The following is a 27,925-nucleotide window of genomic DNA, read 5'->3' as shown; positions in this document are numbered from 1 at the left end:
TTAGGAGTTTACATTCCGAATTTTACATCTCTAATCGAAGTGTTAGGATCAAAACCGCCAAATCAAATTAATGAACAACAGGGTATAGATCTAGTTTATGTCGAGGCTAGTAGGTGTGGGCGACCGTTAGCCAGATTATATCAAGCACCTAGCGAGAATAAAGATTTATCAGTCCATATTTGCGAATGTCTTTGTGTGGCTAGTAGTATTGATTCTGCGCTACAGGATATGCGAGACACCATTGTTCCATATACTATCTGGACTTCTCATTTGGAAGAGGGTGTACTAAAAGAAGTAGCACAACAACGTTAGTATTCCCAAAAGGTGTTGCGCGAGCGCCTGAAAAATATGTAGCTGTATGGCAAATAGTACGATAACAACAATTCAGTGCGTATCATTTACTAAACTACACCCTCAATTACCTAATGATTACCGTCCACATGTCAAGTTCTGTGAGTAGCTTCATCGAATGTGTGAACATAACTTAGGCTGTTGTTTTGGAATATTACCTTATTGCCCCATATGTTTTACCACATCTACTAAATTGACAGTTTCATCCCTATTGCTCACCTAACGTTTGCGAGAACTCTTGGAAGATATTCCACTAAATCGTCGGCATCATATTTGGTTTCAATATGACGGAACCATGTCCCATTTCTCATATGACGTGCTGGAATACTCGAATCATGTGTACCCGGAGCAATGACTAGGACAAGGTGTTCGTGTGGGATAGCATGCTCGTTTTTAGAACCTAAACTCATTAGATTTTTTCCTGTGGAAGCATAGGAAAGCCCTGGTCTATTTCCCGTCTCTACAAAGGCTAGTTGCAGGAATTCTTTCAACTAAGCATACTATCAGGGAAGAACCATGTATGTCAATACCAATAAGCTCTTGACCTTCCGTTGGCTTTCAAACTTTTGTATCTTATATTAATCGCACCCGGTATACCTTGATTAAAAGACTGTTAGCAATAATATTTATCGATTTTAGCAAATGCGAGCCCATTCGTAAACAGCAAGTTCTTAATTTATTTGCAATTTGGTAGCGTTGTCGCTGGGAAAAATCATATTTTCATGAATAAACAATGGAATAGGGAAGTGAAAGGAGGAAGACTCCTGTTAAGTTGGTTGTATTTTTGTTCCAAATACATGTGCGTGTGCTGTTCAATGACACTGTTTAAGTGCCGTCCCTGATCCGTTCAATTACGCTCCCACATCGGCGACTACCTGGCCATAGCATGTGTTACCCTTACTACCTATCACGTCACTCACATGTCTCTGGAAATTTCCGAAAGTGTCTGTTGGTTTCTCCCATCGTCTAACACCTTCTTATTCTCTAAAATCTCTTCGTATTTCTCTAATCGTAAGCATCGTTTTTGACTGTTAATATTTTAAATCTGGGAGAATACATTACAACTCTTATGGACATAACTACTTTCTTAACAAGAATTTCTTAACCAATATTACGGCTTCTATGTGTTATCAACAAACGAGGGAGTAAAAGATTAAATGGTAAATTACTGGTAGTGTGGAAGGGGTCCCAATTTAGTTCCCGGACAAAGTAAGTATGTCGGTATCAATCAACATTGTATCAATTTGTTTTTCTTACTTTTTTGGACGAGATGCTCGCAATTTCTCGAAAATCTTCATTACTCCATTTCTTAAAAAATCACTACGTGTTATTAATGTCTGTCTGCTTTGCGATACACGTCATGCTTGAGGGTCAGGAACCCTCATATTAATTTAGTTTGATTTTATATATACTCAATCTCTCTCTTATTGTTATGCAATAACGAAAAACACATAAAGATTCCTTCAATGTGTTAAATTTGCTCAAAGTATTGTGGTCTAACAAGGATATTTTGTTGCTTCCTTGCACGTCGTTGTATCTGCTATGACTCGAACTCACCTGTCCTAGAGCAATTCTGAGCGATGCACTTTTTATAGAGCAGAATTCCAGTCTAAGGCAATAACATGCCGCCTCAGCTCAATGCAAAGTTGCTTTGGAGATATTCGCCTCTAAAATACATATTCCAACAGTTTTGGACAGGACGAGCTGTGAAACTATGCACTTCTTACCACAGGTCAATATGATTTTTTTTTAAATTTTCATGTGAGGAATCTACTGTTTATAGTTCGTCGAATCAACTGATGTTGGTTATGTACCTCAATTGACGTACTGTAGTTAATCTGTATTTTTTTAAAATATATTTCATTGACATTTATTTTGTCATGTTTTGGGTGTTGTTTCCAATTACCCTTTATCGTTATTTTGTATAAATATTTTAGTGTATTTATATGCTCTAGAGCACTATTAATTTACTCTTAATTTACAAGATTCCCTGCCTTCCAATGAGTTAAGGAAAACATCAACAATAGGTGGAAGTGATTTTGATTATATGCAAAGTAAGGACGGAAATGGCTTTGATTAAGGATTATTTGAAATCTATTATCTTTCAACGATCTTACTCATACTCTACTGGCTACACAGTTGAAACATTGAATATACTTTGTGTACTATTACATCTTGTACATCATTTTGAACACCGTATTTTAAAGTTAACGACTTCATTGATTATGTCATTTTTGAGTTCCAAATTTTCTAATCCATCTTCGTGTATCTCCGGATACTGTAAACCAAAGATTTCAGTTTCGAACACCGAAGTCAACTTTTTTACGGAAAATATTGAGAAGTAATGTTTTTCTTCTTTCATGTGCAATAAGATATGTATTGAAAGAGTAACATACATTAAAGTTCTAATGATATAGTGTTTTGAAACTATGTGTACACATGAGCATATGTTATGTATTTGTCACGTACATTGTCGTACCTGTAGGTTAGAGTACATTTACTCTGACAGAAAATATAGCGAGTATAATTCTCGCATCCCTAGTGGAATGAAAACAACAATGGAGGAAAGTTTTTAATATATATATATATATATATATATATTTTTTTTGCTAGTCGTAGACGACTAGCTCCCGCCCAAAGGGTACCGCCCTTTATATCGGGAAGTGGAGTAAAGGAATGATGGGGATTGGAAAATTGTGGATGGGTACTCGTAGATTTATTAAACTTTATTTCAACATTTTATTTTACATCATCATAAATATATTGGAGCATTTTCAGATCAAACAGACTAGTATATCATATAGTATGAGAAGGGTTGGACATTATGGCCGTTAACCATAATCATAGTTGAAGGTGGATGGGAATGAATGGTAATGAGGTGCACAAGACGTCACAGCAACGGGTTTTGTTAGCAAGACAGATGTGTGTTATCTTCTGATCCGGGGGCAACTCCGGATCTGATGGAGACAGGGGAAGCCCAGTTAAACAAGAGGACTACTGTGCATAAGATGGAATAATGCAAGGTGATGCCGTGTCAGTGATGTAGTCTGTGATGAAAAGATGGTCAGGACTGTCAGGTGGTAAGGAGAAGTGGTACAAGGTAAATAGGAGCGAAAGAGGGGTATGACGGAGAAGGACATCGGTCGGGTGTAAAGCAAACTGATGCATCGTGTCTAGTGGGAGGGGATGATGAGTTTGAAAGCGAGTTGAAATGTAGCGGAGGCGTAGGGTTTCAAGGTGATAGAGTATGTGGGGAAATGGGGTGCGATCATAGAGTTCATGAGTTGGGCTGGGAAGGCGGATACGGAAAGCTAATCGGAGGGCGTATATATATATATATATATATATATATATATATATATATATATATATATATATATATATATATATATATATATATATATCAGATGCAAATGGAAGTGGTGGTCTTTGACAGAATTTCGTTATTTATATGTAGATTTTAAACACAAATTTATTAGATCGTGTAATATTAACAAATAAGTTGTGAAACGTAATTGTCTACAGCTGTTTGTCGTATGAGAATTACTATCCGGTAATCCTATTATAACGTGGGATTTATGTTCTTAATGTAGTCAGAAGCTTAAAAAGAACATGTGGTAATAAACAAATAGTATCCACAATGCATTGTATATGCAGACAGGAAGTTCACAAATCCAGAAACAAAATTGTCGTTTCTATAATATTCACAATGCATTTTAGGAAACGAAATTGTGCTTGAACAAAGAAGAAAAAATTCTATAGCTCTTCGTTCAAAACTAGAAAATACTTCTTACATGAAGGTGTTAATGTTTTGGTTGCGAGATCTCTCTCTTTGTGAAATGTTTGTTTTCATTATTTTTTTAAAATGTAAAAGTGTATGCAAATGTCTGTATTTTGGAGTGTACTCTGGAACGTCGGAAGCAACCTTAAAGAAACTAGTATATATGTTGCTTGCGTAATTTTCGGAATTCCGGAGATGAATAGTGTTATTTTCAAAACCTCTTAAATACATTATCTAATACTCCCATTCCTTAGGAGGATAATGTCACTGATAAATAGTTGCAAATGAACAGTATTAGTTTCAAGTTTTATGCGTTAGTCAGTTGAATGCTGACTCTTTTCAGCCCTTTAAGTTTGTGTTTTGCTCTCAGTTACGATAAGTCGCACTCTAGAACTTCTAGGGGAGGTTAAACTAAATATATAAAATGATCCCGGGAATGAACCCGACATATAAACTGATAAGATTTTTAATCTGGACAGCGGCTTATTGTACAAATATTCGGGATATTTATGTTTATGACAGTAATGAGTAGAGGTGATATGTTATTCATATGTTACACACTTAGTGTCCTCTTTCCCGCTGAGAGTTATGACATGCCGCTGAACGATGTCTGACATCTGACAGTTTCCCGTAATTTGCATATATGTATGTTACAGGCGTTAGTTATATGTTACGTACGTCCTTCTGTTTACAACGTTAGTTCTTCTGTCTTACTGTATGACAGATGCTGACAGCCTATATACAGTTCTTTCGTTCATATGTTTATTTGGAACACTCTTACGAAAAGTACGTATAAAATATACTTTCTCAGTTACATGACTCCTATAGGTTTAGTCCAGAAGCTATAGGATTTACACATACACTAAGTTTCACGTTCAACTTATAGTTATTTTCTTATTGTGTTAGTGTATGACCATTAGTTTGCATGGTTGCTAAGTTAATTTGTGGAAATATTTATGGCATTTATTACAAATGGGGTCAATGGCTCCTGCGAGTTTCTAAGAAGGAGTGATAGTATGAGACGTTAAACTGAAACCAAAATTTTGACGCTAGCGTTGATACCTTGACTTTTGGAATCACATGGATAAACAGAAAAACTCCGCATGCAATTTGAGTTCAAGTCAGCCATAATTCTGGAGTCGGTAAATTTGTGACATGTAAAATAATAAAAAAAAACATGAACGATATCAGTGTCGAACCCATGGCTTTTGGGTTTGGGAAGTTGATTTGTAGCAGTTTGGTGAAATATAAGTATAGTTTTCAATAGACGTGAAACCGCCTACAACTCTTAAAAGTTTGACATTAAGTGATATATAAATTGATAGAAACTGAAAAAGACATTGACGGTCATTCTACAGGACTCAATAGTATTCATGGTCAGTGAGATGAACGCCAATACATTGAACAGCATATTCGTCTACATTTAATATCCATTCGCATCTATGTGTTGGTAAAACATGTTGACACACATAACTAGTCGAAGAGAAAAGAAACAATACGGAATCATAGTTTCCGATGCCGCTACAATTAGCAATCATAATTTTGAAGGAGTGTAAGTCGACTTAAGTTCCGCCAGAGTGAGAGTAAGAAAAAGTCAAGAATAAAATGACTTAAATGACTGAAGTTAGTATCGAATCCATAGTTTGGGTTTGGAAAGCTATAAGGTTAAATCGTGATATCATTGAATTCCAAGTTAAGACACGAATAAGTATATCAGCTGGAAAGAGAATTTATAGGGCAGCGCCGAAGGCGTTGCTTACACAGCTATCTGTACTTGGATGTATGTGCATAAATGTATCCTATGTTAAATCGTCACTTCTGGAGCAATTTAACCAAACCAAGCACACACACACATGGCCATCAATCCGAACAAAATACTCTTGGAAGTCAGACATCTCAAAAGGTTTGAACTGGAAGAAGTTACATGTAAAACTAGTGTTGCAATCTGTTGTACGAGATAGTTAAAATGAAAAGTGAATCTCCGAATGGCGTTTAAGATAAAATTCATTTCCATTGTTTTATGAGAGAAGGTAGATAAAAAGAAAATTTAAGAACTGACTGTACACTTCGTGTCCAGTTCACAGCATTTAGGGTCTGAATAACGTATTAATCTTTTGGAATGACTTTTGGTAGGTGCATGGTTAAACGAAAAATTTCGTAGTCACCTTAACTTACTAATTACATTTTTTTAAATATTCTGTCCCCTTCCATATTTTACTTCTTTGAAGCAATCAATGGTAACTTCATGCTACAATCAACTTGAGTTTATATGTGAATATTATATACGCAGTATTACTACGAAATTCATTACATCAGTTAATTAACTACATTATTGTCTCTAACAAAACATGTAAGTGTCTGAGGACAGCTTCTGCCACAAGATACAATTTGGTTTCAGCACCAAAACTCCCCAATAAAATTACTACAAAAGTCTTTTTTCAGTAACGACTTGCAGCCAGCCTCATAAAGATTTAATTGACTTTTCGCGTTGTGAACCAGACGAAAAATCCAATGGAAAACATTTGGGCAGAGGTAAAGTCTCTGTAAAAGACAATTGCAAGATCTACCAAAGCAAATACATAAGGAACTCGGGATAAACTACTAGGTTTAGCTAAGAGGACACTACTCGACCCTGAAGAACAATGTATATATTTCAGTCATATAATGGACTACATGACCAAAAAAATGCTAAGTATAGGCAGTGCAGAAGGGTTTCGGGCACAATATTACTGTACGTACCCAAGTTCACAGAACTTCAGGATTATTTAAACTTGCAATCACCCGTCCATTTATATTTTCCTCGTGCAATTCTATTATTAAAAATGCCTGTTTGATATGGATTCAAAACTTGATTCTTGTGAATACGCTCTCAACCTGTAAGCTAATATGAACACATATACAAAAACATTTTGAATTGATGTTACTTTGTATTTTCTGTGTTTAATAACACTTACAACATCAATGGGATTTACTTCCATTACAAAATCAGAGAAAATTTGGATTTCAACGTTTGATTTCCCACAACATTGTGAGGATATTGTGTTATGTTTAATATTATCGTTATTGACTTTCCTCTTCTTAGAAATTTGAAATTCCAGAGATACAAAAGTTTGATGTTTTCCATTGCAGAATCTGAATTAAGGATATTCTAATACTATACATTCAACCACTAATTGTTCTCATGCAAGGTATGTTACTAGATTTCAGCTTCTAAATCTCTAATGAAACACAGTTACATATGTTTCAATCTCAGCGTAAAGTGTGAGGAGAGAGCTAATAGCTTCATGAGTATTACGAGCAGCATTAAACAAATTATTCAGTATTACTAATATTTGTACATGAATTCAGAGTACATATATATGTATTGCCATTACATGTTTTATCTAATTTGTAATTAATTTTAACATAAAATGTGCTAAACTTTTGTCATTATTGAGCATGTCTCATACGAATTTTAAACTTAATCATTACTTACGTCGTGAAGGGGTTGCATGAATAAATTCCATTTACCTATTTAAAACAATTACATTCAATTATTACAATTATACTGAGGGATCTTTTAAATACACAAAAAAATATTTTTCCAAACAAGAATCGAACTCACTATCAAATGATAAGGAGTTTCGCTCTTTATCAGTGGTCTAATATACATACTCCTGCAGAATTCATACTAAATAAAAAAAACTCGAACTTTAATACAATGACTTTTATATCTGTAGGAAATTTTGTTCTTTGCTTTTCTTCTCTTTGTTGTCCTCCTCATTTTACTATGTATACGAAAATTATATTCGATGCTTCTCTTTATGGCGGACATGTTTCCTAATTGTAAAGAGATACGCAATACACCCAGCATACGCTCAGGTTATTACACAGTTTTGAAATATTGTATCGTTACGTATTTGTATCAACGCTCTTATAATTTATAACATTTCAATAAATCTTATTACATTTAAAAGAGATAAACACATCTGCCTAACTCTTCCTTATTGCAAAAATCGGCTTAGACGGTCGGACCTATCATCCTAGGTTTACTGTTTGTGAAGATGTCCGAAGATAAACTTTGAAAATTTCAGACCATCCCTGATATAATGAAAGCCGATATATTTTCTGGAATAGGCTTTACATTAGGGAAATGTAATGGAGAAACGAATATTCGAATAATATGATGTGTGATCATCATATGCTAATTATATACATTCTTAGAGTACATATTTGTATCCTTATTAAGCATGATAATATATTAAAAAGTTAAAATAACATAAATTTTCTTCAGTGACTATAAAGTCAAAGTAATTGTTTCATCCATTGGCTGGGTTTAAGTAAATACTTCAACAGTATTGTCATTTACATCAATTACCAGAATACCTAGGAACAAATAAGTCATATTATTAAAAGACAGCAGTCTTTAAAGCAATGCTCCATTATATAATTTGCAAAAGAATAAGAACCAATATAATTTAGGTAAATATAAATACATTTAAAGTTTATAATTATTAAATTCAAAAATTACACAAGCAGGTCACATGATAGCATAAATGATAAATACAATAAAAAATAAATGATAAAATTAAGAAATATAACATTGTAAAACAAAGTACTGACTAAATCGAGAATCTTAATGCATCCTAACAGTTTTAGTTATACTAATTTATCAGTGAAAATCTGTTACTCTAGCTAGTGAATTTCCAATTTCAGACTAAAATTATTCAATAGTTCCAAATTTTTTCATAATTTAATATATTCTAAACAATCTACATGTCAGTACCAAACATTCTGCTTAATGTTTGAGTATTCAATGTAGCATGCGGAGTGTGCATCAGATAGTAAAGAGTAATATGTGTCATACAAGTTTCTGATAGCAAGAATGTCTTTTCTTCCCAACTAGTGCTAGAAATATCTATCAGTTTTATGAAATATTATTTTACACAATTTGTACCTAGTTTCCATCCGCTTGCAATGATAGTGTGGTCAGAACAGCTACAAACATCGAAACAAGGAAACCAAAGTCATGGTAATACTTACTATTTTTTTTTCTATTTTCAAGGAAAACTCGTTTTTTCGAAAGCAAACATATCTCCGAATACACAACACATGGATGAAATAAGTTGATGCAGCTCACAATCATATATTGAATTACAGTTATATAGGAGGTTTATAGGAGCCTTGCGAGTTTTTGGGGATAACTTTAAGGGATATGAAAAACAACACTCCTTTGCGAGAACAAAATTAAAACCTACTAGCTTAGCTGTGAGTACTGAACACAGTATTAGAAGTGGGATAAGTCATTCCGAGGTAATATTAATGTCAAAATTTCACCGATGTGTTGACAGTTATCATTACTTGTACCTTCAATATTTATATTTGTACAAGTTTCAAATATCCTGCATTAACCTCTCATATTATGTTCAAAGGTAATATACATTTCCTAGTATAAACAATATAGAAGACGATTAGTGAACTTACCGCAATTAGTTTCGTCACTATGGTCAGAACAATCATAATGTAAATCGCACACCCGGAATTTTGATATGCATTCTCCAGAATTGCATATAAAGCCATATTTCTCACATGGATTGTTTGCTAGTGAAAGAAGAATATTTGAAATTAAATAGTATTCATTAAGAGAACATTCTATAGAATTATTATAAATTTCCAACATATATTGCACATATGATTATATTTAATCTTACTTTTTGTAAATGATGATTAAAATTATGAATGTTTACTCTATAGCTTAAACAAGGGAGTCAACTGTGTCTCCGTAGGTTTCCGTTTTAATGAAATCGTGAGCAAAGTACAACATATTCTCTGGTACACACTGAGATGGAGTTTCTTATTGGTAATGCAGGATCTATCTGCCGAGGTTCTCCTATCTAACCCCAGTGATTAGTTAGATATGCTAAAGTTAGGGTAATTTATGAACTTCGCCTTACTTCTAATCATACTTCTATTTCGTATACTTTCGCGAGAAGACAGTTATCTCTGTAAATTTCTCATTACCATATTAGTATTCATTAAGAGAACATTCTATAGAATTATTATAAATTTCCAACATATATTGCACGTATGATTAATCTTACTTTTTGAAAATGCTGATTAAAATTATGAATGTTTACTCTATAGCTAAAACAAGGGAGTCAACTGTGTCTCCGTAGGTTTCCGTTTTAGTAAAATCATGAGCTTTGTACTACATATTCTCTGGTACACACTGAGATGGACTTTCTTATTGGTGATGCAGGGTCAATCTGCCGAGGTTCACCTATCTAACCCCAATGGTTAGTTAGATATGCTGAAGTTAGGGTAAGGAGTTCGTGGAGTTTCACTCATTAATTTCTTTTTCTAGTTGGAGAGATTATATGTTTTACACATTACCACGCTTTGAACCTATTCTTTTGGTCGGATTGGCCATTAATTTCAACATTGAGCACCAAGGTTATATGAATTGACAAGGGAAACTGACTGATCAAACACCAATTAATATTTGTATTGAAACGAAAGGATATAAAATAATAGTTAAATGCTCTGTTATTTGGAGCAAAATCTAATGCTCAAGATTTCATCAGCGAAAAATTTTCCATTAGAAAGTAAACACAAGCCTACACTCGCAGGTGCTGCTGATAAATTATGGTGTTTACAAGGATCCAGTTTTTGCCTGGAATAAAAAAAAACATGTATTCTAAAATAATTGACTATTAACAAAAATATTCACAACTATTAATTCTACTCCATGAAACTTGTCGTTGAATTGAGAGTGCTTTTCAGGATATTGTGTCCCATTCAAATAGCCTCTTTCCGTTCTTTCTGCAGTTTAACTAGTAAATAATATTTAAAAATGAAATAAAAATCACATTAAATCGTGTTATAGTCCTTGAGTCCTAACATATTTGTACTCAATGTCTGAAGTACTTAATTTGTTTCATTTAGATCAAATTTCTTATGAACGAATTAATAGAAGTGGAGAATGGTTGGTTACTTGATGAGACGCATCCGTTGCAGCAGCGATTATATGAAACCTGGTCTTACAAGCTACATGGGATATAACCAGATGGATCCTCACTGGAAATTGATCTAGGATTTCCACACCAAACACGCGTAGGCTAATCCTATAGCGTTATTGATATCTCCTATAGCCTTGGTTTTTAAGGCACACTTAAATCGAATCTAATAACTGCCACTTGAGCTCAGTTCTCACCCAAGATATGCAGATTAATCATTTTCTTATTCGTCGTTTTCAGCATTAACTAAAGCACCATACATAAACGTATTATTTTGTTTCATTTATTAATAAGGATCAATTTCGCCTTGTTATCCGCAATCAATCTTATCAATATTAAGCAAATACAGTTACGGACAAGGATTTAAAGAAAACTGTTCTATTTTTGGTATTAAAAGTTGAGTCATACCGCTGGACTTTGAACGTTCCCGGACAATTTTAACTTTCATAGCACATTAAATATTTGACATTGTTTCCGTCTGCAAATGGAACTAAAATAAGAGTCTAAGAATCAATTGCTACCTACTCAACCATTTCTCCGATTATTAGTAAACCAAGATACAGAACGACATTCCTGTCACTACTACTCTTGCCACTAGACGTTACTACTCTAGTCGAATTTCAAGTTAAAGTCCCATTTTTTGCCTTGCGAAAGACTAACCATGCGAAAGACTAAATACGACCTCTTTTACCATCTCTCATGAGCTGCATGTATTACTAACAAAAAATTTAAAAAAAGTCCTAACCGAAGATTCGAAGTGGTGACCTTTGCATTTGTAAGCCAGCACCTTAACCACTACACCAAGATCATGGCATGGTAATCGTTTAGTTGTCGGCGTATTTGTTGTATTTGTGTTTTATGTTCCCAGTTCAACAATTTTTGCTCTTTTTTCTAAGTTTAACCGCTGTTTCTGGATTTCTCTTTTGGTGTCGCCATTTATTTACACTATGCACTATTCGTATTCACAGCTTGTGTCCCTCTGCAATGTCTTATTCAGATTAAACTTTTTTCTTTTTGCCCCTCAGTAAACATTTGATTCATTTAATTCTCATACTCTCCACGGATGGAGAGCAGGAATGCCAGACTCGAAACATAGGTGTACAATTACTTTCCTGACAGATAATACACTGACAGCAAATGCCATCTAGCGGCAGGCTACACAACTTCGTTGTTGCTTACTTTGGCCACGCTGTTCAAGCGTAGTCGCAATGTCCGGCCCCGTCCAGTAAATTCGCGCACCTCCCACTCGCCACGTTGGTTCTAGAACCTACGTCAACATTTCTAGAATATTCTCGCTCGAAGTTCGGAGGTGGTATAAATATTGCGTATATCGGCCAACCAATGCAACAGGCCAGTTTACTGCAGCTTCAGCTTTAACAGTTTCAGTTCGCAACTGTTTCTGTTAAGACTGAGAGTTTCTCCATTCTACCTAAAGTTACAGTCTTACTAGTGAAATACAATTCAGATATGTTTTGTATACTTTTGTTTCCAAGTTCGGAAGCAATGGAAAGAAAGATGAAGAAAAAGCCTCATAGTAGACCAACGCGGGAAAGTGTGAAATGAGGCTTATTTCGCACTCCAAGTGAAATGAGTGAAGTGCAATTACCCACGTACGCTGACATTATGCGACAGTATCATTGGTTTCGAAATTGTTTTAGTGGTGACGAAACTGTAACTAAATTACCAGTGACTGACATTTGTAAACTAGTTGGACAAAGAGTTTTACATATTTGGCATAAACCAAGTATTCCTGTGGTTTCAGAAAAGAGAGTTTTTGACATGCTGAAAACATTTTATAATAAGTGTCCCACCAAGACATTTTAGTGGACAATTACAAGAAGCAACACTTCCTGCAGGCCTTGTTGCACACACGGAAAGTCTCTTTTTGATTTGTGTCCTTCAAATGTAGAACCGAAGAAGATTGCAACTGTGAGAGAACACGAAGATTCCAAAACGAGAAAGCAAGTTTCTTTTGGACCACAGAGCATCACTGAAAATTAGCATTGGTAACATTGACGTCCGAACAAGCAAACCTCTGTCAAAGATGTTTTCCCGTAAAGTGGGCAGATTTAATGGGCAGAAAATCAAGAAAGACGCTGGAAGTGTTGAAAAGAGTCGATTAACTAGTGGCATTAGGCATAGGCACAGGTCAAAGATACTGGTGTAGTGAGGGAAATCAAGCGAATCTGTTGAATCGGGAAACACGTCGGGATCTAACTTCGAGGCGCGACCAAGAAGGAAACACAGTCTAAAGCGCATATGTCTTAAAAACACAGCGGAGACAGCGATTAGAACTGGAGCTTCAGACAGACAGGTTGCTTTGATCGCTTCTGCCGTACTTCAGGACGCGAGACTCATAACGCCAGATGACAAAAATCTTGTTGTTGACATATCAAAGGTACGAAGAGGAAAATATAAAGTGGATGAGAAGATCTAGAAAGAAAAGGCTCGCCTAGGCCAGAGATTACAAGGATCTACTTCTACGGAAAAAATTATGCAACCCGTGTGCAAGAAAAAATAAATGGCAAACTACGAAGACGAGAGGTTTCAGAAAATCATATCATAGTTCTATCAGAGCCCGGTTCAGAATACTTGGGTCATGCCACAGCAAAGGCAAGGCATTGGCACTGGCAAGGATATTGCCGACACTATTTTGGAGCTTTTAGAGAAGAACCAGTACGACGTGTCAAGTCTTGAGGCAGTCGGCAGCGATGGTGAAGCCACGAAAGCAGGATGGGATAACGGCGTGATAACTCAGATACAAAGATCCCTAGGAAAGGAGCTGCATCATCTGATTTGCCCTTTTCATTGCAACGAGTTACCATTTCGACACCTAGCTACCGACTTGGATGGTCGGACGACCGGACCAAAGCTTTCTCCGGTCCCATCGGAACGAAATTAAAGGATTATGAGGGTTCGCCGATCGTATCCTTTACACCCATTCCCGTTGAGTGGGTGTCTGAAATAGAAAAAGACAGATGGTTTAAGCAGCGTCCAGAATTATCTCTTAGAAATTTGTACGGTTGTTGGTACAGGAATGGGTACTACCGATCTAGCAAACAGAAAACCAGGATCATTATCACATCCACAATGGCTTATGTTCGTCTGTAGGATGCTTTGCTACTACATCAGTACTGATAAACCTAGGTCAAGTTTTTGTCTACTTTGCCAGTGCATTGTTAAATTATATGGTCCCGTATAGTTTCAATACGGCGAAATCCTTCGTTCGAAATTATCGCCATGCATCTGTTTAGCATAGTTAAGCTATTACGTTTTCTACCAGAAAATCTACAACACATACTTCATTCTGTTCTACAAACTAACGGATACTACGTTCATCATGAATCCCTGCCGATAGCGATGTCAGCAGATAAAAATCCGCATATTCGAACTTTAGGCTGGAAAAGGATTAAAAAGTGCTGCAGCCAGAAGACTCCGAGATCAAGCCGCCCATGTGATTTCATTGTTCCGAAATTAAACTTTACAGCTGAAAATTACTACGACATGATTAATTGGCCTAAATGTCTAACAAAGCTGCCAATCACACGTAACATAACGGATCAGCAAATTCAGGAAAACATCCGAACTTCAGCTAGTCTGACAACGCCCTTACCATAGTCAAGGTGTGGAACGCACAGTGAAGCTGGTGTCTGACGCAGCATCAAAAAGTGTGGCCAGAACGCAAAAGATATCTACGTTAGAGCCAAACTGAAGTCTAGAACAAAAATGTCCCGCTTCGAGACCAAGAAGAACGACGTGACCTAATGTCTAATGTCCACGTATGCCTACTGGGTGGGTGGGTGGTCGTTACTCGATATGCAGTCACCTCCCCGTGTTGAGTTCTGGGTTATCTTGCGTACAGAGCAAAATAAGCGAAGAGATGAAGAAAGAAAATCTTGTTATATCAAGGACTATGCCTATAATTATCGCTAACGTGGCATTCCAAACAAAATTTGCACATTAATTCCAACAACTGAGCTAATATGGCTGTACTTTGACTCATAAACATTTTAAAGTTATTTACTGGCATTGCTCCAAGTTTCTTTTAATAAAATAATTGTATTATTAGCATCAGGTAACTCTAAGAACGACCACAAGTAGCTTTCTGGCATTCGCGTTGTACGTGTTTAATAACGAAACACTTAAAAAAAACATTAAGTCCGTTGGGGCAGGGTAAGGGGTTATTTAGAAGTGAAAAATGCTCCACTCTAACGTACAGGGCTTATGGATATATAAAAATAGGTACCGAAATTGTGAAAGGCAGAGGAGATCTTTAAACGAAACTGGAAGTCAAGATAATCTTTTAGAATCTCGTGTATTTGCTCAACTGATAGATAACTTGGAATGTAATTCAGAAGGTGGTCATTTCATTTTCAAGTTGTCAGAGCTCCACATTCTGTATGAAAACAAGGTGAGAGTGGCAGGATTATCAAAAGCATTGAATAAAACAAGACTCTCGTTCTTGACAAGAGAGAGTAACACACTTCTCGTTCATTTTGTTTCTGATTGTACTGAAGACAATGTTGGTAATAATATGTTATTGGTACTTAATGAAAGATACTAAAAATTGCTCATGAATTTCATGTCAAACGTGCAAAGAAAGAGGTATTTTTTCCGTGTCAATGTGTTCAAGGTCTTTAAGGAGAGATATTATAAACTGGGAGTGCCAAAAATTTTCAGAATACTTTACAGAAGACTGTCAAATGAAAGTGTTCCAGAAAGTCTCAAGAATTTCGTTCAATTACTGTTGTAGGAAACTAACATAGAAAAATCTTCTACAACATATTCTGAAGCTGCTCTAACAATAAGTTAATTAATATGTTTTAATTTTAAGAACAGAAGATTTGCACCGCGATAAGAAAGTCAAAAAATATCCTATGAACCGCCGTTCCACTGTTCGTAAGTTTACTACAAACTCTTATTCGTTCCAAAAAGATTATCAGTAATTTACATATAAGCTAGGCATTTTTGTACCATAAAAGCGTGTGCTACAAATTGAAGATCAGATTGGAGCTGCGACGTACAGACCTTACAAATCAGAGGGTCTTCTGTGCCCCTTTCCATTTAGCACTAATATCGACGCAGTCTGTGCATTGGACAGTTTAGACTACAATACATCTTCAACTACTTCGACAGTTTCCCATAGAACAAGTATGTGCATATTCCAGTTGCCATCCGATTCCAACTCTGGTTTACCTCCAGTATCAATTGAACTTTCTTCATTAATAGAAAAAACTGAAATGAAATCTTTGAGTTTTACGTCCCAATTTATGCCGGTTACGCTAAAGGAGACGGTGATGATGAGTTATGAATGAAATGGTGAATGAGGAAAGTGGGAGGAAACGGGAGTACCCCGAGAAAACTCACGCCCACGGTGTTTGTCTACCACAATGTTCACTTGGAGTGGGCTGGGATCGAACCTGGGGCCCCAAGCACCAGAGGTGAACGCTCTATCACTGAGCCACTGCGGCCCCTCTTCATTAATAGAAGATTACCTATTACCTGGTAACTATGCTATTCTACCATCAGTTTCAAATTATGATTTTGATAAACTGCAATTTGTATTGGATGGACACCGTCCTTAGCCGAAACTGTAGTAACAGGTTCAGGGTAAGCTGATTCATTCCTGGACAGCTCACACCTAACCAGAAAGAGACGCTCCACCAGGTCTCGAGCTGTACTTCCGGACTTTCTTCTAATGGCAGGGTTTTATACAGAGCAAGACTCCAGTAACTGTAAACACGAATTCCTTTAGTGGCGGGAAGGAGTGATACAGAAAATACCTAGACAGAATTTAAAAAGATGTAATCATCTGATAGTTTATCTTAATTCGGCAACTGCCTAATGTGATCCTCCAGTTCTGAACCTTTCCTTCTTCTATTTCACAAAAGCACAATTTCTGTCATAATATGGACGCTGTCCGATCGTTTTTTCTCAAATTATAAATTGGATATGTAAATCATCCCTTTCTGTCTCCATATTTTAATCTCTCTCTCAATGTCGCCCATGAACTCATATTGTTGGGAACAAATATTTGACTCTTGAAACGAAATGTAAGAGATCTAACAACGTGCTATCGTAATTATATAGCTTTCTTGTTAAAAGCAACGTGATTATAGATTTTCTGCGACGGGCTGGTGGAGGTGGAGATTTCAAACATATATATAATATTTGAACTTATTTGGATATAATTTTCAAAAAAGAAAAGAATGTAAAAACTACGAAGGAACAAAATTACCTTTACTAAACATTATCAATACTAATTACTACAAAAGAATAAAACCAAGAGCTGAACTTCCAACGATGAAACTTACAATTTTGATTAAAGTATATTTAGGTTCACTATGATCTGTAGTTCCCAATGAACTTGAACCCATGTAGACGGACAAAAACATAAGTAAATATTTTTGTAACGCTGCACACAAGCTTGGTTTGTTCGACAATAACGTGTGTAGTACTGGTCCCGACTTTTATGCATATATAAGATGGATCCCATCTAATGTCATACGGACTTTATGGTGAATAAGCTCCACGTGCGTGGATTTTCTGGAAACGGAAGTGTAAATGGAATAACTGTCTATTCTTCAAAGAGAGTTCGTTAGATTGATTCCGCATATTGATATTTTATACGTTGAAGAGAACTACACAGTGAAGCTGAACATAATAATAATAATAATAATAATAATAATAATAATAATAATAATAATAATAATAATAATAATAATAATAATAATTCTTATTATTATTATTATCATTATGAGCGGACTTCTCAACCTGCATGGCGTAATTACTGCATAGTATGATATTATTTACGATTTTTTTCCCTGAAAATGGTGTATGCTATTTCGTTTATTAGTGGGCGCTAATTTGTCTCCTGGTCGTCGAACAAATAATTTTCGTCGTGCACTTTGCTGTAAATAGCCTTGGAGAAAGACACCGGTTCGTTCCAAAAAGCAGAACCGAACTTAGTAAGATTTAAGTTACAGGTGGCAGGGTAGCGTAGGGGTAACGTCCTGGACTCACGACTAGTATAGGTTCAGAACGTAGGTTCGAATCCTGGTCAAGACAAAAGTGTTTTTTTACAAAGTGATCGTGAAGAATGTAAGAGTGACTTCTGGTACCAAACGATCAATCTGTAGGAATGTGGAAGCAAACACCTCAATCTTGATAGAGACTATTTACAAACGTTGGTTGGGAAAGGGCAAATAATAATATGCGGACTTCTAAGACAGTTCAAAACACAATGGTCTATAGTAGCACATTTTCATGTTATTGTTTTTAGAAAGAAACGCTGCATTTTGTGTTAAATGTGTTTCTGTTACAGTAACAGTTCGAGTATTATTCCGTCCTGGAATTCGAAACGGAAAATCTCGGTTCGAATCTTCATCAGCTACTACCATTTTTCATAAATAATTTGGTATCAACGTTATTAGATGTTACAACGTATCACTGGTGAGAATCCGAAAAAACAGTGTGTGCAGTCTTCATCATACACTGTAATGATAAGTAGTTTTCATATTTATATTCGTCTCTCTTCCTATCCATCTTTTTTGACGTTTTCTTATCACGTCCTGAATCTTTCTCTTCTCTCTGTCTCTGACACACACGCAAATACACACTCTATATCAGAGAAAGTAAGTACAGTAGCATTCTTCTTTCCTGTTTGTTGCCGGGTCTCAATCGAATCACCGTGTCACTGCGATGACCCGTTTCACCTCTAGGGTGTTCATTCTATCATTGCGAATACAACGTTATATCCGCAATCCGAATTTGCAATCGAACCACACAGAAAGACAGGATGTGTGTTAAACTTTTGGTATGATCCTAGATGTGTCTCGAAAGTTTTCAGTTTCACTGGAAATTGGGTACTTAATTTGATCACCAAATTTGGTATTCATTTTGAAAGTCACTTAATGAATTTTTCAAGCATCCTCTACGTATTTATTCGAACAGTTCTGACATTAAAAAAACGTTATTTGTATATTACTGTTGGATTTCTGGAAACGGAACTTTAAAAAGTTAGGTTCTTTTCTTACAATGTTTAAATCCAATATTTTTATCTGTGCTCTATTTTTCTTCGTTCTTCTATCTCCTTTTTTCTCTTTCTCTCACTTCCGTACTTCTAACTGGTATTTATTGGTTTCAATTTTTATTGGTATATGTTTAGGTTTCTCTCTATATCAAATTATGAATCTCGTTTCGTCTCATTTTTATTCTTTCACTTCATTGACACTAATATATGTATATTTTGAAATTAGAATTGTGTTCAAGTTGTTGCTGATTTTAATATTGGAGAGAAGAAAAAGAGGAGAGATTGGGTGTCTCTACTAGACACGATTGTATGGTAAGAATATATGTATCGGATGGCCTAGTTGCAAGTTGTTATCCGTCGCTTTTTTATGCGGAATGTATACGTTCAATATTCAATCAGAAATACAGTCAATCAGAAGAGATTTTTTCAGAAACAACAATATGAATTATGAAATTTCTTTCAACTAACGGTCGGGATCTGAGAAACGACAAACTTTACACTTTCCGGTGCCGACTACTTTGAAACCGGTATCCAGAATTAGGGGACTTATATATTTAAAAATGACAATCTCAGCAAAACACAGACGTCTTTTAGTGTGAGAGAAAAAATGAATTAAATCTCTCATTTTTAGTTTTGTTAATCTTGTAGTTCTATGTCTGTGTCAAAATTACTGACAGAAATAGGGTCAATAACTTATTATTATTTTGTACATTCCATTTTATTATCACAATAGTTTCATCTTCCCATTTTCTTAGTTATAAAAATTATAGAGTATATTGTTATACTATGTAAAGTTAGTGTACTGTCGCTGATTTCTGATGATAAGAAGAAACATAATTAACAGATATATGGTAATAGTTTTCTATTAAGGAGAAGAATAATTGCTTTCATTTTAACATTTTCTGGCTTAAGGTACATGTTCTGGTACTCCCTACCCCCAATCCTTGGTCACGGACATATTTAGATTTTCAATACCGATTATATTATATTTCAATCATAGTTTCTCGGATCTAGGCCTGTGTGATATGTCGATATATCGATATCGTCTTAATCGATATTGCACATATCAACATTCGATATCGCAAATATATCAACATCAATATATCCATATCCTCAATTTTCGATATCGATCTTGGGAATGGAGCGAGGCATAGAAAGCCATAAGATATGCGATAGTTAATGAAAGAAAACTTAATATATACTGCAATGTCTTCCAATGACACTTTTTTATTTACAGAAATAGCAATATAAATAAATAAACTTCTAAATTTGCAATATTATATACTGTAATTTCTTAGGAGCCAAAACTTTTCCCGAAAAACAGAAAAGAAAGAGCACCTGCCAAAACCAAGTGCTTCGAACTTTGACCTAGAATTTATCATAAGAAAGTTTCTCTTCACTCTCTTGGAGAATTCCATTCCACTTGGCCTTCAAGACCGCTAATTGACAAAAAAATCACACATTACCGCTATATACATACATGCTCTTAGGTAGAATCACAAATTTGGAAACAAAGCGATTTTTCAATAATAATAATAATAATAATAATAATAATAATAATAATAATAATAATAATAATAATTATTATTATTATTATTATTATTATTATTATTATTATTATTATTATTATTATTATTATTATTATTATTATTATTATTATTATTATTATTATTATTATTATTATTGGAAGGAGAGTTCCGTCTCTCTTACTTGCAAGGGAGGCTTGGAAGTCTAATACTTAGTCAATGTTTTGTTTCTCCGTCCGTTTCCTGTGGATGTTCGTTGGTATGCTGTTAAGCATTTATATTAAACCTTTACATTATGTAAATTATGTTCCTTTTTACAGTTTTTTAAAAGGAAATAAACTGCTTTCCTATGATATCTATTTCTTATCATTCATCTTGTTTCAAATTATTAGGTAAGATCATTTTTTAAATTTTGTGTCATCCAGTTCCCTCACGATAATAAAAACGTCATTCTTAACAATTTAATTTATTCTCTTATTTACAGTTTGCCACACTGTTATGTTTGTAACAAAATTGAGTTAAGGTCCAACGCCTTTCGAATTTTCCACCAACCCAACGAACTGAGCTTTCTGGGTGACGTACTATTACAATAAAAGGAGAATTGCAGGTGGTAAAGCGTTTTTGAAGTCGTGTATACAATTTATATGTAGTATGAGACGGTTAATTAATGTATTTGTATTGCATATATTTCCTATCTAACCCATATAAGCCTTAATTTTATGGAATAAGATTCATTTCACTTGTGTCGCAATTATTCGTGCAGTACTACATAGTAAGCGTAATGTCCTAAAGTTTACTCAAATATCTCATCTTTGTTGTTACTGTTTCGATTCTCTTAATTGCTTAATACATTACCGAAATACAAAGTTTTATTTCAGAAGCTTCCCATATTCCCCCTATTTACCAAGAATATTTATAAAATCATTCAGAACATAAGTAACTGTTATGCCTGAAAAACATCTGATATGCTTTGACTGTTGACAGAACATCGTTATTTTATGCGAATACTGAATACAAATTGACCAGATCGTGTAATAGCAATAAAAAGTGTGTGTAATATATTTGTGTGCAAATATTTTTCATATGGGAATTACTTTCAGATATTCCTATTATAGCACTTGCTTTACATTTTCACAATATAGCAAATGCTTGAAAGAAACTTGCGGCAATAAAAAGATTATATCCAAATTACAACGTTGTGCCAGACAGGAAATTCAATCATTCACAAAGCATATCCTTATATTCATAGTCCTAACGAGTCACTTAAAGAGACGAAGTTGTGCTTTAAGAAGGAAAAAAGAACTTCTTTCCATTGGTCTTCAGTTCAAAACTAGAAAATATTGCTTACATGAAAGTGTTGACACTTTCTTTGCGCGCGCTCTCTTTTTCACTTGCTCGCTTTCACTATTCTCTTCTTTAAAAGTGAAAGTTTATGCAAATATGTGTATTTTGTAGTACACTCTGGAACGCCTGAAGAAATCTTAAACCTAATAAGTATATATTGCTAGCAGATTTGGAAAGAGTACTGTGAGGATAAGACCCAACTAACACTCCTAGGGGAACTAGGAGAGGAAACATACGATAGAATACTTCCTATGTTCCTTTCGAATCCGTAATTTTCGGAATTCCCGAGATAAATTGTGATATTTTTGATACCGCTTAAATACAACGCCTATTACTCCCATTTCTTAGTAGAATAATGACACCGAAAAATAATTTCAATTCATTAATATTAGATTCAACATTTCGGCGTCGAGCTGTTGAATGGTGGCTGTTTTTATCCCCTAAGTCCAAGGTCTGCTCTCAGATAGGGTAAAACACAGTCTATCACTCCAACGTAAGGGTAAAGAAAATATACAAATATGATCCTGGGGAAAAGTGAAATATTTAAATCGATAAATATTAGTATACAATCACTACTTTACAACGTAGCTACTTTTTTTGGTGGTATCATTTATTAGAAATTAATAAATACATTTATTACAAATTTTGCCTCCATTAGGGTCTCCGGATTCTTTGCCCCTCTAGGAAAAAGTGATCAATTCAGCCATAAAAGTGGTACCAAACTACCGATAATAGTAGCAAATCGTCAGTTCTTGGAATCACATACATAAAGAGGGACACTCTACATGTCATTTCAGTTCAAGTGATCCTCCATTCTGAAGTTGGAGAAATTATAAAATGTAAAATAATAGAAAATAACCAATATAAGTACCGAATCCATGGCTCTCGGGTTCTGAAGTGAATTGGTAGCAGTTCGGATGAAATATAGTCTAACTTTCAATAGAAGTAAAGCCACCTAGAACTCCTTGGAGAGTGAAGGGAAGTGAAATGTAAATTAATTGAAAATGATTGACATTAGAGTAGAGATAATAGTTTGCAGATTCAGAGAGATGAACATCAACACCCTCGACACCTTGTACGTCTACGTTTAACATTCATTCGCATCGATTTGTCGGTAAAACAGGTTGTCACGTAAAACTAGTCGCAAACGGACGAAAAGAATATTGAGTCATAGTTTCTGATGTCGGTGCGATTATTAATTATAATTTTATGAAGGTAAAGTCAACGTTCAGTTTTATCAGCATGAGAAGTACAAAGAGAAAAGAAAGAAACAAAATATCTTAAATGTTTCAAGTTAGTGGCAATCTGTTAATTTAAAATGGGATGTCGCTTAATAGCAAGCTAAGAAAGGAAGAAGCTTATCATGAGAAAAAGGAATCTATAGGGCAGAGCCGAAGGCGTTACTTATACAGTTATATTGTTTTAGATTTATATGCATAAATGTATTCAATGTTACTCGGACACTTCTGGAGCAATTTAACCAAACTTAGGATTGACAAGACTTTCAACCTGAGGCTCAGTAGTAGAAAGTGCTTAGGATCCCTGATTTGATAACAGCACGCGCCTTGTGGACTTCGCGGTGGACAAATACCGTCCTCGTGGGGTTTCTCGGAGTTCTACCGTTTCCTCCCACATTCTTCATTAAACCATTTTTCTCGTTTCTCATCACCGTCTCCTTTATCTTAACCGGCATATCTGTGCGACGTAAAACTAAATAAAAATCTTTTTTTAAAGAAAATACTGCAGAAGGAAACCACTCCAGGAAATGGCATTTAAAATTAACACGAAACAGCAAATATTAGCGTACACACAACCACAAAAGTATCTCTCCCCTAAGTGTTCTAATTCCATTACTTGAAGTTTAGTAAAAATTGGGTTCAGGAAGGACCAAATTAGTACCAAGCTGAAAATTAGTATGGAAGTAGAGGAAGGTGTCAGCAATAATATACTAAAAGTCCTCTAAATCCCACTGTAGCTTTTCCCGCAATTTTGAAAAATGGCCGCCATCTTTAGACGACGACAAGGGATTTATGGAAATCGTCACCCTTTTCATTTATTCCTCTAGTCACCATTCTAATTATCACAAATCCATTGACAATATATGGTTGAAAAGCTTGAAAGACAGAAAATCTAAGTAAATAACATATATGCCCATCGTGCTAAATTTCTAGAAGAGGAAGACAACAAAGCTCTTCTATTTTTTTAAATGTATATTTTCAGAAGTCATGGGAACTTTGCAACACTCACAGTCATTGCACATCAACAAAACAACGCTAACACATGCCCTTGATATTTATCTCATACATAGCTAACAATGACACAAATCGGTGCAATACAAGCTGTGAAGAAAATGATAACCAATATTACTTTCAGACTTATCTGTACAAAAGTGCATAAGGTGGCATTCACTTTCACGGCTCTAGTCATCTCCTGTTAATGCATAGGACCAAGAGTTATATATCATTGGAAATCTTAAGAAATGTAAATTCGAACGAGATAAGACTTATACTTATCAAGCTCAATCTGTGGAAGAAGCACAAAACATAAAATTTCGGGACCAAATGTGATTTCCATATACATTCATTAAAATTTGCAACACTGACAATTATCTTATGTTAAGAAAACTCCATCAGCGTTTTCACTACCATAATTATTAATTTACTTTAAAAATGGCGTACATTTTCGTAAACTTTTATGACACATAGTTTTACACCACGTAAATATAGCACAAAAATTTAGCAGAAATTGACACTCTACTTTGCATATGAAAACCGTAATTTACAGGCTTAAAATAAAGCTCAACTAGGTACAATAGTCGTTTGAATGTAATTTTGTTTTTAAATGTCTTGTTTATAACTAAAATGCAATTTTCCTACTAGTATTCTTCAAATCAAACTTAATGGTTACATTAGACTTTAGTATGCACTTCAAGAACATTTTGGTAGTTAGTCCATTCAGACTTATTTTATTAGAGATTAATTAGATTATCATTATATCGTTCATCTCCGTGGTTTTCATCATTTAATTGTGCATTCCTACATCCAATTCTTCGACACTGACTCACAATTTCTGCTCTCCGACAACCGCACATACGATCATAGCCCTTTTTACAGTTAGAGGATATTAAATACATTACACTACACGGCGAGTTCCTTTTTCATTCTTGCTGGTACAAGAATACCTCCTATGTTTAACATTCATATTAAGTTGTTAGCGTATTGTCTGCAATACCTTGGCTCAAAGAGCATACACTATTAGGAATGGAAGAATGGAATATACCACTTTTAACGTACACACGCAAATGTAATGGCCTCTCGTATTTAATCATTGAAGATAAGAGACGCCTTCGTGTTCTGAATATCCAAACTGAAATCCACCTTCTAGGCGATGTAACATGGATGATATTCAAGTGGTTGAAGACAACAACTTGCTCCAATTGGAATGGATTAATGCAGCTGGTAACGAGCTACAACAATAACTACCAAACATCTCACATTGTGTCTCTACCTTTCATCAGCATGGATGCTATATATATGGCGCTTACGTTTAGCAGCAAAAATTGTGCAGGAAACAAGCAAAAAACGTGCTTAGTCACATTCGATCAACCTTTGTACGCTAAAGCATGTGACACTGTAGCAGCATGTAGAAATTCTGCTGAATCGCCGTCGGTGATTGTTATACTTGGGGTTTTACTCACATTAATATTATTTATGGGAGCAGAGTCATATATAATGAAAGGTAGTGCCATTGAAGAACTTCGGTCTTATGTGTATAGTAGTAACTCCATTCCCTAGATGATGGCAGGCCACTCTTATGCTCGTGTTTTGCAAGATTATTTTTTAACACAGTTAGCAATTGCAATATATATATATATATATGAATTATACACCAGTGAGGAGTTTGTGCGTCAATTGCGAGATGTCTGTATTCCTTCAATGTTTGAAGGAGATATCGATGCTTATGTAGAATGAATCGTCACTAAAATATAATCACGATTGCAAATGACCTGAAGTTATTCATGGACGCTGGTGCAGAAAAAAATACGTACCTCCGTACTGAAAAAATGCGTACCGAAAAAATATATTTGCCCTGTACTTTCAGCTTGTAGAAATTATGTGTCTTTTCATTCGTGCCAAAAAGAACTGGAAACTGGAATCTTCATCTTCACTGCATACGAGAAATGTTACCATACTTCATGCAGCTGGGCATCTTTTGTATGTCAAATACGGATATCTGTACTTACAAGAAATTTTGCGGTCGGAGAATGAAATAGATTCTCATGAGTTCCGGTTATTTGCACAAGACGGTTACTTCACTATTTGCAGGAAACATATATGTATTTTGGAGTGGTATATGGTCTGATATGACAATTGAGCAGGTTTTAATTAGAGTAATGAAAAGCAGTGCTGGACTGACCCGTGGGGAAGTCATTACTGGAAAGGATATATCTAGGTAGGTGTCAAGTATGCCAGCAGCGTGCTAGCTACGAGAATATCTTGAAAAATTCTGTAAACACCATGCTAATCTTCAACCGAATCATATTCTTAGTGAAGTCCGAAGAAGAACTCCAACAGTGTTTAGCTTACAAGCTTGCACCCCATCCACTTTCGTTCTTCACAGAAATGTTCATGAGGAATACGAAAAAGAATCAGGTTTGTATGACATGTTTGAATAGCGGACAGATTGTAAAACTGAAATTGAAAACACTGTACGTTACGGTTGGAGACTGGCTTCTACATCATGTTTTCTTGGCACAACATGGAACATACGTTGACGTATACCACTCGTATGTGTCCTATGAACTCTCAAACTTTGGAACGAAAGCGACAGATATTTTTGATGGGTATTGTACTGCAAACAGTACAAAATCCGCTGAGCTCGAACGACGTGAGTCAAAGCATCGGTGTTATTCACAAATCAAACTGTATTGTTAACTAAAAGATAAAATCTTGGGTAATTTCAAAAATAAGGAATGTTTCACGAGTGAGTTCATGGTTCATTTGACACAAGCAGAAATTTCAACACGGGAAGCAAGAAATGATGCCGACGCACTTATAGTTAAAACTGTTCTAGCCAAGTTTTTGAATAAATATAGACACGCCGTAGTAATTGGCAAAGATGTTGACGTTTTAGTCCTTTTGCTTGCACAAGCTAATAGTCAGTACAACATCACATCGAAAGAAAGGACGTGGATAAGAAGTAACGAAATAATTGAATACTAAAGATACACGGGGAAATTGGACAAATTTGTCTACTGTTTTGCTCAGTTACCATGCTTTGACTGGATGCGACATATCGTGTGGCTAGTATCGACAGAGAACGAAAAAGGCATTGGGATTACTTCAAAAACAGGAAGATATATGCCGATCACCTAAAGTTTTCAATCATAATAATGCAATTGTACAATCTCTGATTGAAGTTGGCACATCATTTCTATTAACATTCTATGATTGTCCAGCAATAGTAACCTCAAAGGATGTATTCCAGTATCATTCATACACCCGTGCAGTAAATGGCTACCACATTCAGATGAAATACAATTAGTAACGTCGCCACCCACCAATGATGCTGCGAAACATCATATCCTGAGAGCGTATTATCAGTTTCAATTGTGGTATGGAGACGATATGCGAGCGACTGAATATGAATGGAAATCATAGGAGGTATTCTTGTACCAGCAAGAATGAAAAAGGAACTCGCCATATAGTGTCATGTATTTAATATTCTGTAACTGCAAAAAGGGCTGTGATCTTACGTGCGGTTGTCGGAGAGCAGAAATTGTGTGTCAGTGTCGAAGAATTGGATGTATGAATACACAACTAAATGATGAAAACCATGGAGATGAACGATATAATGATAATCTCATTAACCTCTAATAAAATAAGTCTAAATGGAC

The 27,925-nt window shown here is 35.2% G+C and overlaps 1 protein-coding gene across 15 annotated transcripts in view; it reads right to left on the bottom strand.

The window, feature by feature from the left end:
- The window catches only part of LOC145680804 (uncharacterized), a 296,773-nt gene that overhangs the window by 192,259 nt on the left and 76,589 nt on the right, over positions 1–27,925 (bottom strand). For all 15 annotated transcript variants that reach the window (XM_081751866.1, XM_081751865.1, XM_081751864.1 and 12 more), the window contains exon 5: positions 9,596–9,712. In XM_081751866.1, the coding sequence (XP_081607992.1) occupies positions 9,596–9,712 (117 nt within the window). The remainder of the gene's footprint in view (positions 1–9,595; positions 9,713–27,925) is intronic.

Source organism: Thermobia domestica, chromosome 3 (assembly GCF_964235325.1).
Source record: "Thermobia domestica chromosome 3, izTheDome1.hap1.1, whole genome shotgun sequence".
Lineage (NCBI taxonomy): Eukaryota > Metazoa > Arthropoda > Insecta > Zygentoma > Lepismatidae > Thermobia > Thermobia domestica.
The sequence above is the reverse complement of the archived record's forward strand: the minus strand, read 5'-3'. Positions and strand labels throughout refer to the sequence as shown.